At 50.5% G+C, this 20,130-nt stretch overlaps 1 protein-coding gene across 1 annotated transcript in view; it reads right to left on the bottom strand.

Moving 5' to 3' along the window:
* Positions 1-2,523: 2,523 nt before the first annotated feature.
* Positions 2,524-20,130, bottom strand: part of TRABD2B (TraB domain containing 2B) — a 117,408-nt gene continuing 99,801 nt past the window's right edge. Inside the window, exon 3 of the mRNA XM_055084636.1 lies at positions 2,524-3,542. Within this exon, the coding sequence (XP_054940611.1) occupies positions 3,495-3,542 (48 nt within the window). The 3' untranslated portion in view covers positions 2,524-3,494. The remainder of the gene's footprint in view (positions 3,543-20,130) is intronic.

Genomic DNA, 20,130 nt, shown 5'->3' with positions numbered 1-20,130 from the left:
GAGAAAGTTTTAGTAGTCTGGACTGAAGATCAAATCTCCTACCACATTCCCTTAAGCCAAAGCCTGATCCAGAGCAAGGCCCTAACTCTTCAATTCTGTGAAGGCTGAGAGAGGTAAGGAAGCTGCAGAAGAAAAGTTTGAAGCTAGCAGAGATTGGTTCATGAGGTTTAAGGAAAGAAGCTGTCTCCATAACACCAAAGTGCAAGGGGAAGCAGCAAGTGCTGAGGTAGAAGCTGCAGCAAGTTATCCAGAAGACTCAGCTGAGATAATTAATGAAAGTGGCTACACTAAACAACAGATCCTCAGTGCAGATGAAACAGCCTTATATTGGAAGAAGCTGCCATCTTGGACTTTCATAGCTAGAGAGGAGAAGTCAATGCCTGGCTTCAAAGCTTCAAAGGACAGGCTGACTCTCTTGTTAGGGGCTAATGCAGCTGGTGATTTTAAGCTGAAGCCAATGCTCATTTACCATTCTGAAAATCCTAGGGTCCTCAAGAATTAAAAATTAAATCTACTCTGCCTGTGCTCTATAAATGGAACAACAAAGCCTGGATGACAGCACATCTGTTTACAACATGGTTTGCTGAATATTTTAAGCCCACTGTTGAGACCTACTGCTCAGAAAAAAAAAGATTCTTTTCAAAATATTACTACTCATTGACAATGCACCTGGTCATCCAAGAGCTCTGATGGAGATGTACAATGAGATTAACGTTGTTTTCACGTCTGCTAACACAACATCCATTCTGCAGCCATGGATCAAGGAGTCATTTCGACTTTCAAGTCTTATTTTTTTAAGAAATGTATTTCATATGGCTGTAGCTGCCACAGATAGTGATTCCTCTGATGGATCTGAGCAAAGTAAATTCAAAACCTTCTGGAAAGGATTCGCTCTTCTAGATGCCATTAAGAACATTCATGATTCATGGGAAGAGGTCAAAATGCCAACATTAACAGGAGTTTGGAAGAAGTTGATTCTAATCCTCACAGATGACTTTGAGGGGTTCAAGACTTCAGTGGAGGAAGGAACTGCAGATGTGGTATAAATAGCAAGAGAACTAGAATTAGAAGTGGAGCCTGAAGATGTGACTGAATTGCTGCAATCTCATGGTAAAGCTTTAACAGATGAGGAGTTGCTTCTTAGGGATGAGCAAAGAAAGTGGCTTCTGGAGATGGAATCTACTCCTGGCGAAGATGTTGTGAAGATTATTGAAATATCAACAAAGGATTATTTAGAACATTACATAAACTTAGTCAATAGAGCAGTGGCAGGTTCCGAGAGGATTGACTCCAATTTTGAAAGAAGTTCTACTGTGGGTAAAGTGCTATCAAACAGATTGCAAGCTGCAGAGAAGTAGTTCACAAAAAGGAAGACTCAATCGATGCAGCAAACTTCATAACTGTTTTATTTTAAGAAACTGCCGGTGCCAGTCCAACGTTCAGCAACCGCCACCCTGATCAGGCAGCAGCGTCAACATGGAGGCAAGACCCTCCACCAGCAAAAGGATTACAACTTGCTGAAGGCTCACTACTAACACAAAATCCATTCTGCAGCCCCAGGAACAAGGAGTAATTTCCACTTTCAAGTCTTATTATTTAGGAAATACATTTCATAAGGTTTATAGCAGCCACAGACGGTGATTCCTCTGACGGATCTGTGCAAAGTAATTGAAAGCCTTCTGGAAAGGATTTGTCATTCTAGATGCCATTAAGAACAATTGTGACTCGTGGGAAGAGGTCAAAATATCAACATTAATAGGAGTTTGAAAGAAGTTGATCCCAGGATTCATGGAAGACGCTGAGGGGTTCAAGACTTCAGTGGAGAAAGTAACTGCAGATGTTGTGGGAAGAGCAAGAGAACTAGAGTTAGAAGTAGAGCCTGAAGATGTGACTGAATTGCTGTAATCTCATGTTAAAACTTAAATGGATGAGGAGTTCCTTCTTATGGATGAGCAAACAAAGTGGTTTCTTAAGATGGGATCTACTTATTCCTGGTGAAGACACTGTGAAGGCTTTTGAAATGACAACAAAGGATTTCGAATACTACATAAACTTAAGTTGATAAAGCAGTGGCAGGGTTTGAGAGGACTGACTCCAATTTTGAAAGAAGATCTACTGTGACTAAAATGCTATCAAACAGCATTGACTGCTACAGAGAAACTGTTTGTGAAAGGAAGAGTCAATCAATTTGGTGAACTTCATTGTTTCTTATTTTAAGAAACGGCCACAGCCACCCCAACCTTCAGCCACCACAACCCCGATCAGTCAAGCAGCGTCAACATGGAGGCAAGACCCTCCACCAGCAAAAGGATTACAACTTGCTGAAGGCTCAGATGATGGTTAGCATTTTTAGCTAAAAAGTATTTTTTAATTAAGGTATGTACATTGTTTCTTTTCAGACAGAATGCTATTGCACACATAATACAGTGTAGTGTAAACTTAACTTTTATAGGCACTGGGCAACCAAAAAATTCATGCGACTTTTTGCTTTATTGCAATAGTTGCTTTATTGTGATGGGCGCTCTGGAATCAAACCTGAAATATCTCCAAGGTACGCTTGTACTCACACAGACACTGTGAGGGAATCGGTGTTGGGTTCCGTCGCTAAGTTGTGGTGTATTGTTACACAGCCTAGGACACTGATGCAAGGTCAGAACTGGGGCCAGGGAAGGACGGAGCAGGGGCGGTGCACAGGGAAGAGGGGTTACGGGGAAATAGCCTGTGCACAGGTCCTCTGCTCTCCATACCCTGCACGTGGGGCACCTGTCCCCCTCCAGCACTGTCTGGAACTGTATGGGACCCATTCTACCCCATTCTGGGACCCAGTGAGGAGGCCTCTTTGCCTCTCACAATAAGCTGTGAGCTTCAACCTGAACTTTCCCAGCATCAAGATTCTATTTGGCCCCCGTCTTCCATCATTTCCTTTTGTTGCTCAGCTGTTTAAAGCGGCACCGTTTATCGGGAGCTCCCTTGGAGCAGTGCGGGGGTGTGATGCAGGGAGAGAGGCAGAGGCAGAGCGTGGATGCCCGTGAATTTCGGTCTCTGCAGGGGAGACTGGATCTTGGCCTGAAGGTCCTGGGGAGCCACGGAAGAGTCAGTGTTTTGGCAGCTAGAAACCACACCCGCAGCATGTGGCTCTTCAGCTAAGAAGGCCTTTGGTTGGCCTCAGCTCTGCATGGCGTGGCCACGTGCTGCCATCAGCTTGGGCTGGGCTGGTGGCGGTGGGAGGACTGAGCGTGTGTGAGCACGGGTCAGGTCCAGGCAGGTTTATTTGGGAGCCCCAGGGGATGCATCTGCGGTCTCTCTGTGTTCCCACGCGTCACCTGGTCCATTTGTGTCTTTGTGTGTCTGAATATATACGTGCGCACGTTTCCATGTGAGCCCACGACGGGGAGGGTGTTGAGAGACACTCCTTTCCGCTCATGTTCATCGTGGGCTTAGTGAGCCCCAAGAGCTCTGCTAAGAGCTTCTGTTTATTTTCTCATCTTTTAGCCTCACAATGACACCGTGAGATTGGTACTGTTGTAATCCCCACTTGACAGCTGAGGAAACAGAGGCACAAACAGGTTAAAAGAACAAACCTCAGGTCGCGCTCCTAGCCAAAGGTAGATCCAGGAGCAGACTGAGGCTTTCTGATTCGGAAGCCACGTGCATGCGTGTCCCCACGAGTGTGGGTGTGTGACCATGAGCCATGGGTCCGGAGTGGCACACGTGCCAGGTTTACCTGAACGTGAGTGCCAGGCTGCGCCTGCTTCACCGAGTGTCCGTGAGCACCCACGGGTCCGTGTATATTTAACTGTGTGCGTCTGGGTGGGGCCGTGCTCCCTCTCGTGAACTGGCGTGTTTCCGTGTGCCTCTGGCCGTCTGGATGTGCCCACGCGCCTGCGCACATCTGGCTCTGACACGGTGTCTGTGGGGGAGGGTGGCAGCAGCACTAACCCCGCCGTGTGTGCCTGCGAAGCCAGGAGAAATCTGACAGACGCAGGCTGGCAGCGCACTGCTGGGGGCCTGCCTGGGTTTATTTTCAGCAACCGAGGAGGCCCTGCGGCATTCAATTAATTCCACTCCCTGTGTAAACACCGGCAAACACAGGCTTCCAAAGGCAGAAGCCTGTCCCGCCTTGCACCCCCTGCGGCTGTCACTGCTCGGGGACGTCGCTGCGGGGACCGCACGTGTGTGCCTGAGTGCCTGCCAAGAGGATCTCAGCGCTTCTGCCGTTGCACCTCCTCGGGTTCTGCTCCCCGAGTCTGACTCCTCACCCTGTCTTTGCGCCCTGGCTCGGGACTCACAGTGCTGGCCTGGACCCCTGCAAAATTTGGCGGGGCTGGTCTCTGTTCCCAGCTCCTTCTGGTGGTCTGCCCTCCTCAGAGGAACCCAGAAGAAGGAACCAAGCTTTTAATAGACACATTCGTCTGGTGTACGGTTCAGACGGAACGGTCTGTTGACCCTGACGTGCACGTGGGGAGTCTGCACGCGTGAGAGTCACTCTGTGTGTAACGCAGAGCGCCTGTACCAGGAGAAGCAGACAGGGGCCCGCCACAGTCCCCGGGCCCCGGGCCCCAGCGCTGGCTTCACCAGGATGAGCTCTGTGAATGCTGAAATACTGTGCAGGGCAGGAGAGCAGGGTTGCACAGATCTCTAAGACTTGAGGAAACCAGTCAGTGGGTAGTAGTGGGGAAATTTTTCTTTTGAGGAGTGAGGAAGGTGGGAGTGAATAAAGAGGCAGCTGGGGAGCCAAAGCAGAGGTGGATATCAGGAAGGAGACGGGTGAGGGGTCCCTTGAGGGGGTCAGGGACCCAGGGGTGGAGAGGAGAGTCTCAGGGAAGAAGCTCTCCTTCTCAGAGCGCCCGGCAGGTCCTGCCCCACCACGAGGCGACAGTACGACCTTGGGCACGTCGCTTAGTAACCTGGCCTCTTTCCCCAAGTGTGCGTGCGCCTGACAAATGTATAGAGGATGACTGTAACTCTAGTAGCGCTCACTTCCTAAGACACAGAGCCAGTGCTCTCTGTGCTTATCTCCCTCACTCTTCACAGCATCCCTATGAGCTCTCTGCTTCCAGCCCCCACGTTGCAGATGAGGACATGGAGGTTCAGGGATGTCAACTCTCTTATCCAAGGCAACGGATTTAATCCCAAGCCAGGCTTCTCCTAGAGCCCCTGCTCTCACACTGCCTTAGTTCTCTAGTTCAAAATACGAGTACTTTAGACTTGATGTTCATGTTCGTGTTCAGTCACCTTGGGAACTTTAATTCCACTGATACTGAGACCTATTGGCAATAAGATAGAGACATAGCTAGTGGGTAGGGAGTAGCAAAGGAAGGCTGAGAGAGGACAGAGATGAGAGAAAGCATGGTCTAAGAGGGAGATGTCTTGGGGCTGCTCCTCTGAGATCCTGGAGGGACCAGGAGCCTGAAGCCCTTGGCTGTGTAACAAAATTAGGACATCTGGTTGGTCAGCCAGACCCAGAATAAATAAAATGCCCCAGGGCATATGTAGTATCTGCACCAAAGCAAAACACTTTAACAATTATTTTGTTCCAACGACAGGGAGGCCGAATGCTCAAACGTCTCTGACAGAGGGATGCAAATGAAAACCCACTGTTCAGTCTCCCCAACGTCTCACTTACATGTGCAAATGCCGTCGGCTTTCTCTTTATTTAGTAAGTTGCTTTTATTGCTCATTTTCATGAAAGTAAAAAATATGCATGAAGCCTGAGGGATGTCCATGCCCACCCCAACTGTCCCAGAAGCTCTGAAGTTCCTGAACCATTAATTCTCTCTCCGTGGGGATTTTAGGGAGCTGAGCCTGGGGGCTTGGAAGGGATGACTGCGCGTGTCTCGCAGGACCGAAGGGAGCACGAAATGTGACGAGCTACATGGAAATAAATGCTAGAAACAGTGGACCAATGTTTGTGACAGTTATACAATGGGAAAGCCGCAGAGCCACCAGCCTCATGGTGCTGGTCGTCAGGGCCACCCATAAATTGTCTGGTTCTCCAGCCTTCCCAGACTGGGTGGCACTTTCCTACCCTCTTTGAAAACAGAAGCGGCCATTGCTTTGGCCAATGAAATGTGAATGGAAGTGGTGTGTGTCACTTGTGGATGGCAGCTTGAAAACCAAGTGAAATCTGCCTGTTCTCATTCTCTCTCCACCTTCCACACAGAGGCTGCTCTGAGGCCCCCAGCTGACTTGTGACAGTCATGTAGTACGGTGAGAAAGAAGCCTCTGTGGTGTGAAGCCACTCGGAGCTTCAGGGTTGCTCGTTGTAGCAGCAAAACCTAGCTATCTCGACTCTGACCTCCTGCAGCCCACACACCTGCTGGTGGTCCCCAAGCATGGTGTGAAAGGCATCTTGTTCACCCCGGTCCCTCTGATGATGTCCACTCTCAGCCCTACTGTCCATTATCCACACAGCAGCCAGGGTCACCCTTACTCTCCAGGCCACTCAAAACCCCCAGAGAGGATAAGGTTCAAGGACTTCATGGAAGTAGCTCCAGCTCGCCTCTCCAGCCTCAGCTCCTGCCACCTCCTGCTTCATACTCTAAGCCTCATTCAGCCCACAATTATTTCCGTGATTCAAACATGCCATGCTTTCTCTCCCCTCCACAACTTTGCACATGCTGTTCCCTACACCTAAAGCACTCTTTTCTGTCCTCACTTAACCAATTCCTACACATCCTTTGGGCCTCAGCTTAGCTCCCACCTCCTCCAGGAAGCCCTCCCTGACTTCCAGGCCAGGCTAGGTGCCTCCTTGGTGCCTCCACTCTTACAGTTTGGATCACTGCATACTGTCTACTTACTTTCAGTTCCCTCATTTTGGGCTGTGGACTTGCTGAAGGCAAGGGTTGTGTCTGTTTTGTTCCCCACGGTATCCCCAGCACCTGTCACAGTGTTGGCCACTTGGTAACTATCGAGCAATATTAAACGAATGGACAATCAGTCCCCCCCATGTGCAGGTCCTCTGACTGTGGGAGGGGGCGGCCATCTGACGATGCAGGGGAAGCGTCCATGTGCACCCTGGCCCTCCCTCCCCGCTCCCCACCAGCTTGAAGGGGAAGGCAAGCAGTCCATGTGATAAACGGAGGCCGTCCAAGTGGCTCAGCGGCTGAGACACTTGGAGGGCAGCAGCCTGGGGAGTAATGGCCTGCAGGAGCAGTTTAGAAATGAGTCCCCAAAACAGCAAAACAAAGCATAACCTCTCCAGACCCCCTCTGTCCTGAGTGCTCAGCTCAGGGAGTGCTCAAAGGGGCTTAATGAATTATTATGTCCACATTTCTTGCTGATAAATGACAGTCTCATGCTCCATTACCAATTGCTGGTTGTAATATTTAATCCAAGTCTAGTTTCATGCATCAGTTGGTTTTGGAAATAATATTTATGGGTCTGGAATGCCTTCAACCTTCACGCATACGGCCGGAAAGAATCATTGTGTTGTAGCTACTGGTCAAGAATATAAGAAGTGAGATAAAGAAACTTCCAAAGATAAATTGTTGCCTGCCCAGTGCCAACTCCTCTACTGGATGTCGGAGATGCCAAGATGGATACAAACTAGTTCCTTCACACTCAGATCCAAGCCTTTGCCCTTAGGTGCTTCCATCGTCTCCCAAACCCAATTCTTCATCTAACCCATCAGTTCAAGGCCCCCTCCTCCAGAGAGCCCTCCATGACCAGCCAAGCCCCCAGAGAGCTCCCATCCTCTCAGCTCTGCTTGCTCTCTGCCAGCCACACAGGCATGTGCACTGTTCTGTACCCTGGACGAAGTTTACCCGGGAAGTCTTGGCCATCCCACTGGGCGGCAGGCTCCCTTGGGGCAGGCAGGTTTGCTTCTGGTACCTCTCCACCTCTCCTCACTCTGGACACCTACTGGTGTTAGTGAAAGTCCACTTGATTGGACAGATTGAATTTATAGCCTCTGGACCTTGCACGCAAAGGAAGTTTAAAAGTTATCTGATTCTATTATAAATCACTGTCTGAATTTTGCTCTTTTCCTTGTGCTCCCTATTTCAGTGAATATGCCAAGGCAGACACCTGGAAGTCATCTGTGAGTCCTCCTTCTGTTGCTTTTAATCATTCATTCATTCATTCATCCATTCACTCATTCCTCCATTCCTTCAATGATTACAAGAGAAAAAATGTAATATCTGCTTACTCGCTGTCAGGCCATGTGCTAGGGGCTGGGGGCCAACTATGGTGAATTAGCCAGAACTGGTCTAGTGGGGATATCACCTTCTAAAGAGCTATCCAAGTTATTTTTCTCCTCTACATCCCCAAGGCCACTGCCGTGGTCTAGTTCTCTTCATCCTTAATGGGCTTCTAACTGGTCCCCTGCCTCTTGTCTCCAGCCTTCTCCATCTCCACACCATCATCGTCATACCTCGTCAAAGTTTCGAGAACATGGAGGTGGAAGTAGGGTAGGGTAAAGAAAGCACGGAGTGAGGGCTCAGGAGGGCTGGCTTCTAGCCCCCTATGTGAACTTGGATAAGCCTTTCCCTCTCTAAGCTTCAGTTTCTTCCAATGTAAAGTGGACTAATAATCTGTACCTTAGTGTGGACCTACCTTGGAGGCAGATCTGGAAACACAGGAACTCTTGACTGAACACGTCAAGCACATTACATGTATTAACTCACCCCTCCCAGCACTCACAGGTGAGCAGCAGTTCCTATTACTACTATTTTCATTTTGCAACACAGAAACTGAGGCTCAGAAAGGTTAAGTGGCTTACCCCAGGTCACACAGCTGTAAGTGCTGGAACTGAGATTCCATATACAGGACTGAGCCAGAGCCCCAGATCTTACCCTGGACATTTTACTAGCTCTCTCTGTCTGTGAGGCTGTGAGGGTTTACTTACTATGGCTAAAGGCTTTATCTGCAGCTTTGAGTGGAGTGGGGTTTGGGAGTCATGACTCAGTTTCCCCTAAATAGAGAACTAGAGATATCCTGTCTTGGGAGGTAATCATACCTAAATCTATGACTTGTCAAAATATTTTCAGATTCTTCACCATTAAGTGAAAGGTGGGAAAGCCCCAGGGGGTGATTACGTGATAAAAGCCAATAAAACAGCCTTAACCTGAGCAAAGCATGTGAATCTCGCCAAGGTCACAAAGTGCCAAATGTTATCACTGCAGATGGACGCTGGAGAGTGGTGCAGAAAGGGTCGATCTGGAGGGGGAGGGGGCCAGGTTCCTGTCTCCCGGAATTGCCTTTAGGCTCCTCCCCCAAACCAGTCCAGGGTGCTCCCCGCCACCCCACCCTGGCAGCTTCCTCTCTCATTAGGATTTCTCTGACAAGCCCAAGGATTTACAACGTGAAATGTTTCCATTTCCCTGACATGATGTCGCCGCTTCAAAGCGCCCGCGCCTGCCCTCCGGAGCCCGGGATGGAGGTGATTTTGAGAGGGAGACAAATGAATCAAGGGGCTGACACCCATCCCTTTCTCTTCTCCCCATAATACATCTGTTTATTATTGAACAGGGGCTTGCCTCGTCCGTGATGAATCGTCTTCTCCTCCGTAGCCGTGTCCCCAGACGGCTAGGCAGGCTGAAGTGTCTTCCAGGAGCATCTGCTTTTGATCTCTGGTCCTTTTAAATCTCAGGTTAAAATCTTTAGCCTGACGGGTCTGAAAGGCAGCTTCTAGCGGCAAAGGAGCTTTAAAACCCTCAGAGAGGATCATCTGGGTTCTCTCCAGAGAGAGCCCCACAGGATTCCCTCAGATAGGCTGAAAAGAGAGTGAGGGGCCTTTCTGCTAGGAGGGAAGCCCTGGCTTTGGGCTTGAAGGCGCAGCTCTTGTCTGCAGGCGCTGTGCCCCCTGGGGCGCCGGGGGGAGAGGGGGGCTCAGGCTGCTCTCCCACCTGGGCTGGGTGCTGCCTAGAGAGAGGCTGAGCCTGGTCCCCTGGACGCCTCTGAAATGCCACTTCTTTAGGGAAGTTGCACTCGACTGCCTCCAACTGGCCACCTGCCCACCATATCATGCCCTCTCTGCTGGGCACCAGCTAGACTGCCATTCCAGCCTCCCCTGTAGGTAGGCGGGGCCACGTGGCTGGCGCTGGCCAATGGAACGTGGGCCACTTGCAGGCCTGGCCCTAAAACCCTCCCCTGTGTCATCCCATCCTCCCTTCCCACAAATGCTGCCTGGGTGTCCCCGCCCAGAGTAGAGCCTCTGTCCACCTGGGTCCCCTGACTTTTCCCTCGGCTCACTGCGAATACCCACACTGGGCCCGTGAAGCCACTGAAATGTGGGGTTTGTGGTCACAGTGGTTAGTGTCGGCCCAGGTTTGGTCCCCCCTGCAGCCCCCTGTGCTTCCTGGTTGTGCTAAGCACTCTTGATACCATTTCATTATCTGGAGGAGTTTGTGTCATGTTTGTCTCTTCCACTAACCAGTGTCCTCTCCCAGGTGGAGACCATGCCTCTCCTTCACCACTGAAGATTCATGCAGGCCTAACACAGCACCTGGCACACAGCGAGAACCCAGGAGGCCGCTGTAGGATGACGACTGATTGGGTGACGGTAATCCTACCAAGACCCACGATACTCTTTGGTGTCGGAGTGGAGGTATCGGTGGGAGCTGCCTGGAATGTGAAGCCAGGGGCCCTGGTTTGGACCCCAGCCCTCACCCGCAGGAGCTGAGTATCCTTGGTCATTTCATGTCACTTCCCTAAGCCTCAGTTTCCCTTATCTGTTAACTGGGAACAGGCAATAGTCTCACCTCCCAAGCTTTTGCGGAAGAATAAAGGATGGGGAGTGTGTGACTCAAGTCACATCAGCACGGGTACCTGAATCTTAGAATGCCAGGGGGTAGATGGGACCTTGAAGGTGACCTGGTCTACTGTTAGTTCTCTCATAACAGACAGTGCAGAAGGTAAGGCAGGTGTTATCAGGAGACGGTCAAAATGAGATCCAAAGAGGCTGAGCTATTAGGTCAAAAGTCCACAGCTGCTGAGAATCGGTGACCAAGGATTCAGTGGGAGGATTGCTATCAAGGTCTCCGGAATCCTGGACCAGGGCAGTTCAGCATCAGCACACCTTCCCTGAGCCCTGAGGCATGGACTCTGGAGCCAGGCAGCGCCCTGCCTCTGACCAGCTGTGCAACCTCGGGCATGACCTTTACACTCTCTGGGCCTAAGCTTCCCTGTGTTAGAAATAGGGGAGATGATAATTTCATCTTAAAGTCATCATGTAGATTATCAGATGGGTTAAAATTTGTGAATGTGCCTAGCACAGTATCTGATCTGGAGGAAACCCTCCGAAAATTCAGTTATTCGCTCGCTTTGCTCTCTGAGTTTTTTTTATGACCCGGACGGCATTATCTGAGCTGCTCAACGTCTCTGTCTGAGTCTCCTTTCCCTCATCACTGCCTACCAGACACACTGCCTACCTCACCAACCTGCTGTGACGGTCAGAGCAAACATGATGTCACTCTGTTTATGAACTGCACGGTATCCTACACGCGTTAGCTGTTAGGAACAACAGTAACTGTGCGTAGTAGTGATAATAATATTAGGAGCTGGGGGTAGAATGGCAGAAGTCGTTGTACCGGAGTTGGGTTACAGCATCAGAAGTCGGGGTGGTACCAGCAGCAGTGGTTGTGAGGGTAATAAACCAGGGCTGGAGCAATGAAAGTCCTGGAAGGAAGTGTCAGTAGCAGTGGGCGGGGTGGGGGGGTGCTGTGGCCGGTGCAGGTGATGGAGGTGGCAGTTCCAGTAGGAGTGGCTGCGGTGACAGGCTGCTGGCAGAGGTGGTCACAGTGCTGAAGCCACGCTGGCCTCCTTTCTGTTACCAGGCCCCTGGCAGCCTGCTCTCCTGGGAGATGCCTGGGGCCCATCCTGAGGGTCACTGCTCTACAGTGTGACCGGGTGTGGTAAGAGAGCATTCCTTCAGGCTCTCACTGCTGGGGAGCCCAGGTGCCCACAGGTGACTGAGCGCCAACAGGTGGGCCCACGGGTCCAAGGGTCTGTTGCTCCAGGTCTCTGGTCTGCCAAACGCCTCCTCAAGTGTTCAGCCACAGGGACCCCCTCTAGGAAGCTTTGAGAATCCCCCAAGCAAATTTACACGTTCTCTTCTCCACTCACGGATTCATTTAATAATTATTCACTGGGGCCCCACCGTGGGCCCTGGAGAAGAACAAGGTGGGTGCAGGCAGCTTTAAACAGACCACAGTCTAGTGAGGAATCTCGGCGTACTTAGGTCCGGGAAGTGGGCTGCTGCATTTGGGGTGCTTACAAGGCTGTCCTCGGTATTCTTAGAGTCTGGTACACAGCAGACACTCGGTGGCTGGATTTCTTTCATCCAACAGATATTTTTGGAGCAGCTACTGTGAAGAGGCATAGCGTTTAGTGGTTAAGAGCCATCGCTGGATCCCAATCCTGCCTCTGTATGACCTTGGGCAAGTCTCTCAATCTCTGCCTCAGTTTCTTCAACTGCAAAATGCAGATAATAAGAGTACCTAGTCCACAGGATTGTTGTGAGGACTAAATGAGTTATTCTTACAAGTAAAGTATTCAGAATAGTGCTTAGTACACATGGTGATGCTATAAGAGTATTAGCTGGAAAAAGGTGCCAGGGACCATGCTGGGGCACTGGTCACACAGCAATGAGCAAAACCAAGTCCCAGGTCTCATGGAGCTTACAATTTAGTGGTGGAACAGGTGATAAACACACATATATGTATATGTCAGGTGGTAAAAGGTGCTATGAGCAATAAAGCAGGGTGCAGAGATGGAAAGTAATGGGGGCTGCTATGTCTGTAGGGAGGGCTTCTCTGAGGGTGTGACATTTGAGCAGAGGCTTGGGTAGGGTATAAGACATGTGACTACCCGGGGAGAAAGGGCTCAGGGCAGAGGCCATGACAAGTGCAAAGGTCCTAAGGTAGGAATATGCTTTGTGTGTTCAAGGAAGAGCAGGGACCAGTGTGGCTGGAGTGAGGAGGGTTGGAGATAAGGTCATTGGGGTAGCTGGGGCCAGATGAGGCAGAAGCTTTCAGGCCACACTAAGGATTTGGATTTTTTACTTGGAGTAACATTGGGAGCCAGCGGAGAATCTGGAACAAAGAAGTGTGGGGCTTCCCTGGTGGCGCAGTGGTTGGGAGTCCGCCTCTGGTGGCGCAGTGGTTGAGAGTCCGCCTGCCGATGCAGGGGTCGTGGGTTCGTGCCCCGGTCCGGGAGGATCCCACATGCCGCGGAGCGGCTGGGCCCGTGAGCCGTGGCCGCTGGGCCTGCGCGTCCGGAGCCTGTGCTCCGCCACGGGAGAGGCCACAGCAGTGAGAGGCCCGCGTACCGCAAAAAAAAAAAAAAAAAAAAAAAAAAAAAAAAAAAGTGTGAATTTATCAGACTTAATTTTTCAAAGGATTGTTCCAGCTGCTGTGTGAAGTGTAGACTCTGGGGTGGGAGAAGGGCAACAGGAGGGGACCAGTTAGGTCGCTACTTATTACGTGCAACCGGGCTTGGTGGTTTGGCTGTGGGTCTAGGACAGAGAGGCAGTGGGAAGCAGTGGTATCCCAGACATATTTAGAACATGGAGACAACAGAATCTGCCAATTGATCGGACGTAGGCTGTGAAAGAAAGGGAGCATTCAAGGATGACTCTAAGACTTTCGGCCTGAACACCTGGCAGAATGGAGCTGCCCCTTGCTAAGCTGAGAAGCCTGGATGAGAATCAGGCCCGGAATGTAGTGACAGGGAGAGTACACTGTTTGGTTTTAAAGCTGTTAAGTCTGAGATGTGTGTTTGCCATCCAAGTGGAGATTTAATCAGATAGTTGGACATTTGAGTCCGGGGAGTACAGATGAAGGCAGAATTCAGGCTGAAGATATAAAGGTAGACCTTCTCCATACCGACATAAGAACAGGGACATGCAGATATAGAAGAGAAGAGGGCTGGAGACTGGGCCCTGGGACCCAGCAAACTTCAGAGGTCAGGGAGAGGAGGCGGAAGCAGCAAAGGCAATGAGAAGGTGAGGAAGGAGGAGAACTAAGAGAGGGTGATTTTCTGGAAAGTAAGAGAAGGAAGTGTTTCAGGAAGGAGGGTGTGCTGATAGGTTGAGTAAGATAAAGCCTGAAAAATGACCACCGGATCTATCAGTGTGAATGAATGGCCAGGAGGTGGTAACAGCTGGAGGAGAGATCACATAATCTGGAGGAAATAGAATCCGTGATGGGAACGCGGCTGTCTCGGTGGCTCCTGGAAGGCCAGTGCACTGAAACAGCAGGTATGAGCTGCATCTCCAGCTTTAGGGCCCTGGGAAGTGCCGTCTGACATGCAAAGCTTTTAGAAGTTTATGAGGCCACCCAGAGGAACAGGAAGGGGAGAAAAGGTAAGCTGGTGAGGATTGATTTACGCTCACTGCGGAACTACATAAAAGGTGCCGGGGGTTCTGGGCACCTTGCATGAGCCACTGCGAGGTCAGCGGTGGAGGGTCCCATGGAGCCGATGTGGAATGGCGTCTGGCCAGACAGCTCCTCGGCTGGTGGACGTGTCTCATCTCCCCAGGGTTACCAAGAGGAGGGGATAAAGTTATTGACTTTATTATTTTCTGCTTCACGATTTGATTCAGTTGATTGTATATACAATTTTCAAATACCTAAGAAAACTTGTCCTCCTCGTCCCAGCTCCTGGCTTTACACAGGACAAGTGCTTCCACACGGCCGGCCAGAGGGAGTGGCCAGCGACAGGTATTTTCTGAGCACCTGACAGGTGTCCAAGACTACCGGGGCTGGTGAGGCCTCAGAGGAGCAGGACAACAGGGGTCTCTGTCACGTCTCCAGCAGAGAAGGCAGGACTCCCGGGTCTAGAGTTTGAATTCCAGCTCCACCACTTCCTCAGTGTGAGCCACTGTGTGTGACACGTTCCTTCTTTGGGCCTCAGTGTTCCCATCTGGAAAATGGGAACAATGATAACTCCTGCCTCAAGGAATGGAGGGCTGACAAACAATGATGATGACAGTGACACTGCCTGTCCATATCTGCTGCAAGTGTGACAGCCTTGTGCAAACTTTACAGGCCATTGGACCAGATGTGTATTACTGAATAAAATGACTCGGGACAGAGACCTCAGTTCCAGATCCAGCCCTACTGTCTGCTAGCTGTGTGTTCTTGGGTTGGTCACATCTTATCTCTGAGCCTGAATTTTAGCATCTGTAATGTGGGCTCTTGGGGCTGCTGCAAAGATTGAGAAACAAGTGGGAAGTTCTTCTTCCTGAGCCATGAAGAGCCTCATGCGTGTTAGCGGCTATTATTATTGTAGCGGATCATCTGACATAATTGACAAGAGCGGCTAATGGGGCTGCTCCCTCTGTCAGGGGACATATGCTGGGACACTGAGGCACTACCAACACAGCACAGTGCCTGTGGGATGTAGGCACTTCCTCGTTTAGGAATTAGGCTCTGGGGCAGGGGTCGGGGGGTATCTGGCACTAGGGATATTTGAAGTTCAGTGTCATGCTGGCTCCGCACGAGACACGTGACCAATTCTGCCCCTGCAGACGAGAAGCTCTATGCGCACACAGAAGGAGCTTATGTGGGAAGGGAAGGTAAGATGTAGAGAATTAGAAAAAGAGGTGTGTCTTTCTAGTTGGTCAACAGATATTTCTTGGTACCTGCTAGGAGAAGACAACGTGAATGGCATAGATGGAGGTCTAGTCTGCCTTGCTTTGGGTTCCCCCAAAACAGACCCTGAGAGAAGGACTCAAGGAGTTAATTTGGGACACGAAACCAGGAATGCTGGCAGAAAAGTGAAGAACTGAGATAGCGGAAGGGAAGAGCCAATAGAGGGTCCATTATGAAGCACTTTAGTCCCACTGGGTACTCGGGGAGCCTGTGGAGAACGTGAGCCTCCAAGTTATCTTACTCTTGGGGCCAGGGGGCGGGGGTACTCACTTGCTAATCCCCCTCAGTCACTGTGTGAGGGCATTCCTGGGGGGCCTCTTCCCCTGGCACCCCCAGCCTGCAGCAGCATGTAGCAAAGCAGACTCTAGTGGCAGAAAAAGCTCTCAAACAAAGAAATGCAGGTGGAACAGTTGGACGTCAGGTCAGAATGTACGACGGGTGAAGACAGGGCTTCTCCACTGTCTTCAAGGCACATACAGCTTACACAAGTTACAGAATACAGTGACACAAAGCCACCATGGAAGACTGCAGGCCAGTGACCACGGAATCAACCATACGTCAGTAACCCAGCCTAGTTTCAGGGTAAGGGCAGACTTAGATGCCATGTATTTATTATTTGTGGTTTCTCTCTTAAATCTATCACTTAAAACATTGTATTGACATAGAACATACATAAGAAATATGCAGAAATCATCAGTTACAGCTGGATGATGACATTAAACCAGTACCAAGATCAAGAAACAAAACATTAGTCCCCCCAAAAGCAAGTTTCCCCAAGCATAACCACTATCCTAACTTCTAAAGCCATTGATTAATTTTTCCTGTTTTTAAACTTTATATGAATGTCACTGTAGAGTGTGTATTCTTTTGTGCTTAGCTTCTTTAAAAAAAACCCCCAAAACCTCAATATTCTGTTTGTGATTTATTCGTATTATTGCATGTAACTGTGGTTCATTGGCTCTCGTTCCTGTATCATATCCATTATGAGAACCTACTCTACTATTGATGGGCATTTGGGTAGTTTTTAGCTATTAAGAACAGAGGTGTTAACAACATTCCTGTATGATCTTTTGGTGAATATATGTAAGTTTCTCGTTCTGAGGAGTGGACATCCCAGGCTGAAGGGGACACTTAGCTCGCCTTTGCTAGATCCTGCCAGTTCTTCAAAGTGGTTGTATCAATTTGAACCCAGCAGCAGTATGTGAGAGTTCCGGTTGTGAAGGAGGACATTGCCAGTAGGAGAAAGAACAAGACAGGAATAAGGTATGTGGATGTGGAAGTGAGTACAGCATGTCACTCTTTCAGCAAAGAACTGGGGGCATTGCCTTGACCATACCCTTTGACATGTGCTAAGGGCACAGACACGGGTCACATGAGACTCTTAAGCTCAGGGTGATGGCCAGACATGACCACAAAGAAGCAGAACACCAGGTAGGAAGACCTCAGGGCAAAGGGCTGGGTCCATGGAAGTATAGGAATGAGGCTCCTGGCCTCCTGCCTGATCATCCAGCAGCCTGGTCTAGTTCAGGTTCTTCCTGTCTTAGGAGGCATCTAAAAATGCACCTTAAAGAGGCTGACAGATACTCAGAGAGCCCTCAGAAAAAATCAGCTCCTGTAGCCCCTGCCCCATCCCAAGGATGGCGATCTGACACTCTCCAGGGAATTCCCAAGAGAGGGAGACTTGACTTTCAATGGATAATCCTCATCACAGCTTGAGCCCTGCGCCTGGACACAGAGGATGAGACCGGGAGAGCAGATGGCTTCGTGCGGTCTGCTCACCCCACCCCAGCCTGGAGGCCCAGCCCAACACCTGCTTCTTACTGGAGTTACCATAAAGCCCCACCTGTACCCTGCCACTCCATGCAAGCGCTGCAGGGAGCTGTGGGTTGCTCTGTCGAGCTGAGGGAAGCACACGCATTTCCAAGTTCAACAACCTTGCTGCCTGGCAGCGGATGCCCTGAAACTGTCCGGCCCTGGACCCCACCGGCCCCTCGGCCACAGTTAGAGAAAGGCTCCTTGAGGAGAGGAGCTGGTAAGGCTGCCTCCATGTCTCGCTCCCCCAAGGCCCAGGTGTTTTGCTCGGCAGCAAACCAGACCTGTCCTGGAACCGACCTTCTCCAGACTCTGTCACCCCAGCCATCACCCTGGCTTGCCTGCAGGGCTCAAGCTGGCAGGAGAAGGAGTTCTCTCCTCATTTATTTTCACAATTCCCCTCTGGGGAGGCTGGAGTAAAAGTCTCTTGCAATGACAGTGTCAGAAAGCCCTTGGGTGATCCTCTCTGCTGATGGGGACCCAGAGGGCAGAGACTTCCGCAGGTCCCACGGCTGGGGAGAGGGCAAGGATGGAGCTGGAGAAGAACCCGTGCTCCCCCCCACTTTCCAGCCCTGCCCCCTCGTACTGTGTTTGCCTTTCTCCAGGGCCTGCCCATATTCCCCATCACTGGACCTTGCCACACCAGTGGAGGGAGAAAAGTTACCTGGCGCCTCGGCCCCAGGCGGCAGGACTCATTCTAGCGATGGCGTTCGGGGCACAGCGCCCAGCACTAGGCTGCACGTCGTGATCTCCAGCCCCAAACCACAGGCAGTCCCTGCATCTGTCAAGTGTGATCTCTCCCGGGCTGCTGCTGGCCCCTCCAAATAAGCTATCTTTATGAAATGAAACGACTGCCCTTCATATATTAAAATTACACCTCCCCAGGAAGGACCTCGTGTCAGGGCTGCGCACAAAGGGACATTCACAGGCTGCAGAGGGAAGTCGGTGGAGGCTTGGCCCGGGGCCCAGAGGGAAGAGAGGATGGGGAGTTGGGGCTCTGGGGTTACAGACAGGAGGGCGGGTTAAGGGGAGGCAGGGCTGGGGACCGTGGAGACTCAAGGCTAACAAAGAAACTCTGGGTTCAGCCAGGAGGAGCAGCTCCCTCTGGGCCGATGGGCAGGCCAGGGCTCCCTCTGAGTGTGACCCTGGGTACGGCCCTTTCCAGACTGGTCCCTAATGCCACGGTCTACATTGCCTACACTGCCCGCAGGAATGCAAGCAGGGACCCTGGCAGAGAGATGGGGTGGATGGAAGCAAGTCCTCAGATGCCAGGACTTGCTTCCCAAAGATGCTGCAGCGTGAGTGGGCACAGAGGCCAGCCTGTGGGTCCACAGAACTCAGGCGGGCTTGTCTGCATTCAGCCCACGGGCTGAGCTTGCCCTCTCTGAGGTGCCTCCACCTCTCAGCCTGGGAACGCAGCTCTAGATTCAGACTGATCTGGGTTTTGGTCCTCTGCTACTGCCTCTTCCTGGGCAAGAAATTCAACCTTCCTTGGCATCAGTTTCCTCATCTGGAAAATAGGGATCATGGCAACTAATGGAAAAGATTCGTTATGAAGGTTAAAGAGAGTGCAGTGAGAGTACTGCACGCAGTAGGCCCTCAGTACTGGTTTTCTTTCCTTACACTCCCCCATGGATCAGGATTTTTAAATAAGCTGAGATATTTAATTCTGCTCCCAGAGCTCCCAGCCTAGAGCTAGTTAGCAAGATTGAAAAGAAAATTTAAGACAGACAGACAGACACACACACACACACACATACACATACACACACACAGCATTAAAAACACAGAGGAGGAAGGCACTAAATAAAGCTCCTGAGATATCAGAAGAGGTATCATACAGTAATTCAACAAATATTTACTGAGTCCCTACTGAGCTCTATTCCAGGTACTGGGATATTCAATGTACTACAGACCCAAATCCCTGTTCTCCTGGATCTTACAGTCTGCTGTGTGTCAGGGGGTGAGACAGTAAACAAAAGACAAAAGTAAATCATATAACATGTTAGAAGGAGGAAGTCCTACAGAAACAGGGAAACGTGGAGGAGGAACTTCAAGATTACAGCACTGGGGCTACAGTTTTCCATAGTGTGGTCATTGAGATGATGACATTTGAATAAAGGCAGGTAGGAGATGAGGGAGTTGGCCGTGCCACTTTCTGAAGGCAGTGCTTTTGAGAAAAGGCCCCGAGGCAAGACCGAGTCCACGTATTCAAGAAACAGCAAGGAAGCCAGTGAGGCTGGGTCGAGCCTGCAGCGGCAAGAGGAGACCCGCAGAGAGGAAAAGAGAGTTGGGGGCAGCTGAGCATTTGGGGCCTTGTGGACCACAGTAGAGCTTCTTACAACCCCACAGAGGGTCGCAGAGTGGCCTTTGATGGATGAGGAGGAGTTCATGGGCCAGGAAGCAGGAAAGCTCAGAAGTGTGCCCAGAGAATAGACTTTTCCACAGGTGGAAGTCCCTGGAGGGAGGCTGGCGAGATGGAAGGTTTTTGACATAAGTTTTAATAAATGTCAATTTGCATCTGAGGAAGAAATAGCTCTGTGTCTTTTAGATGAGGTGGCCCACCGCATCTCAGATGCTGCAGTCGCTACTTTGCTTCCTAAGTATACCCCTGCCCTCACCTCCTTCACAGGCTTGTTGGTAAGGATTAAAGTAACACTTCCAAACCACAGTATCCTATACAAACAAAAGTGTGAGATGTTGACCTGATATAAGAAAAAAA

The sequence above is a fragment of the Physeter macrocephalus genome, chromosome 4 (assembly GCF_002837175.3).
Source record: "Physeter macrocephalus isolate SW-GA chromosome 4, ASM283717v5, whole genome shotgun sequence".
NCBI classification, from domain to species: Eukaryota; Metazoa; Chordata; class Mammalia; order Artiodactyla; family Physeteridae; genus Physeter; species Physeter macrocephalus.
The sequence above is the reverse complement of the archived record's forward strand: the minus strand, read 5'-3'. Positions and strand labels throughout refer to the sequence as shown.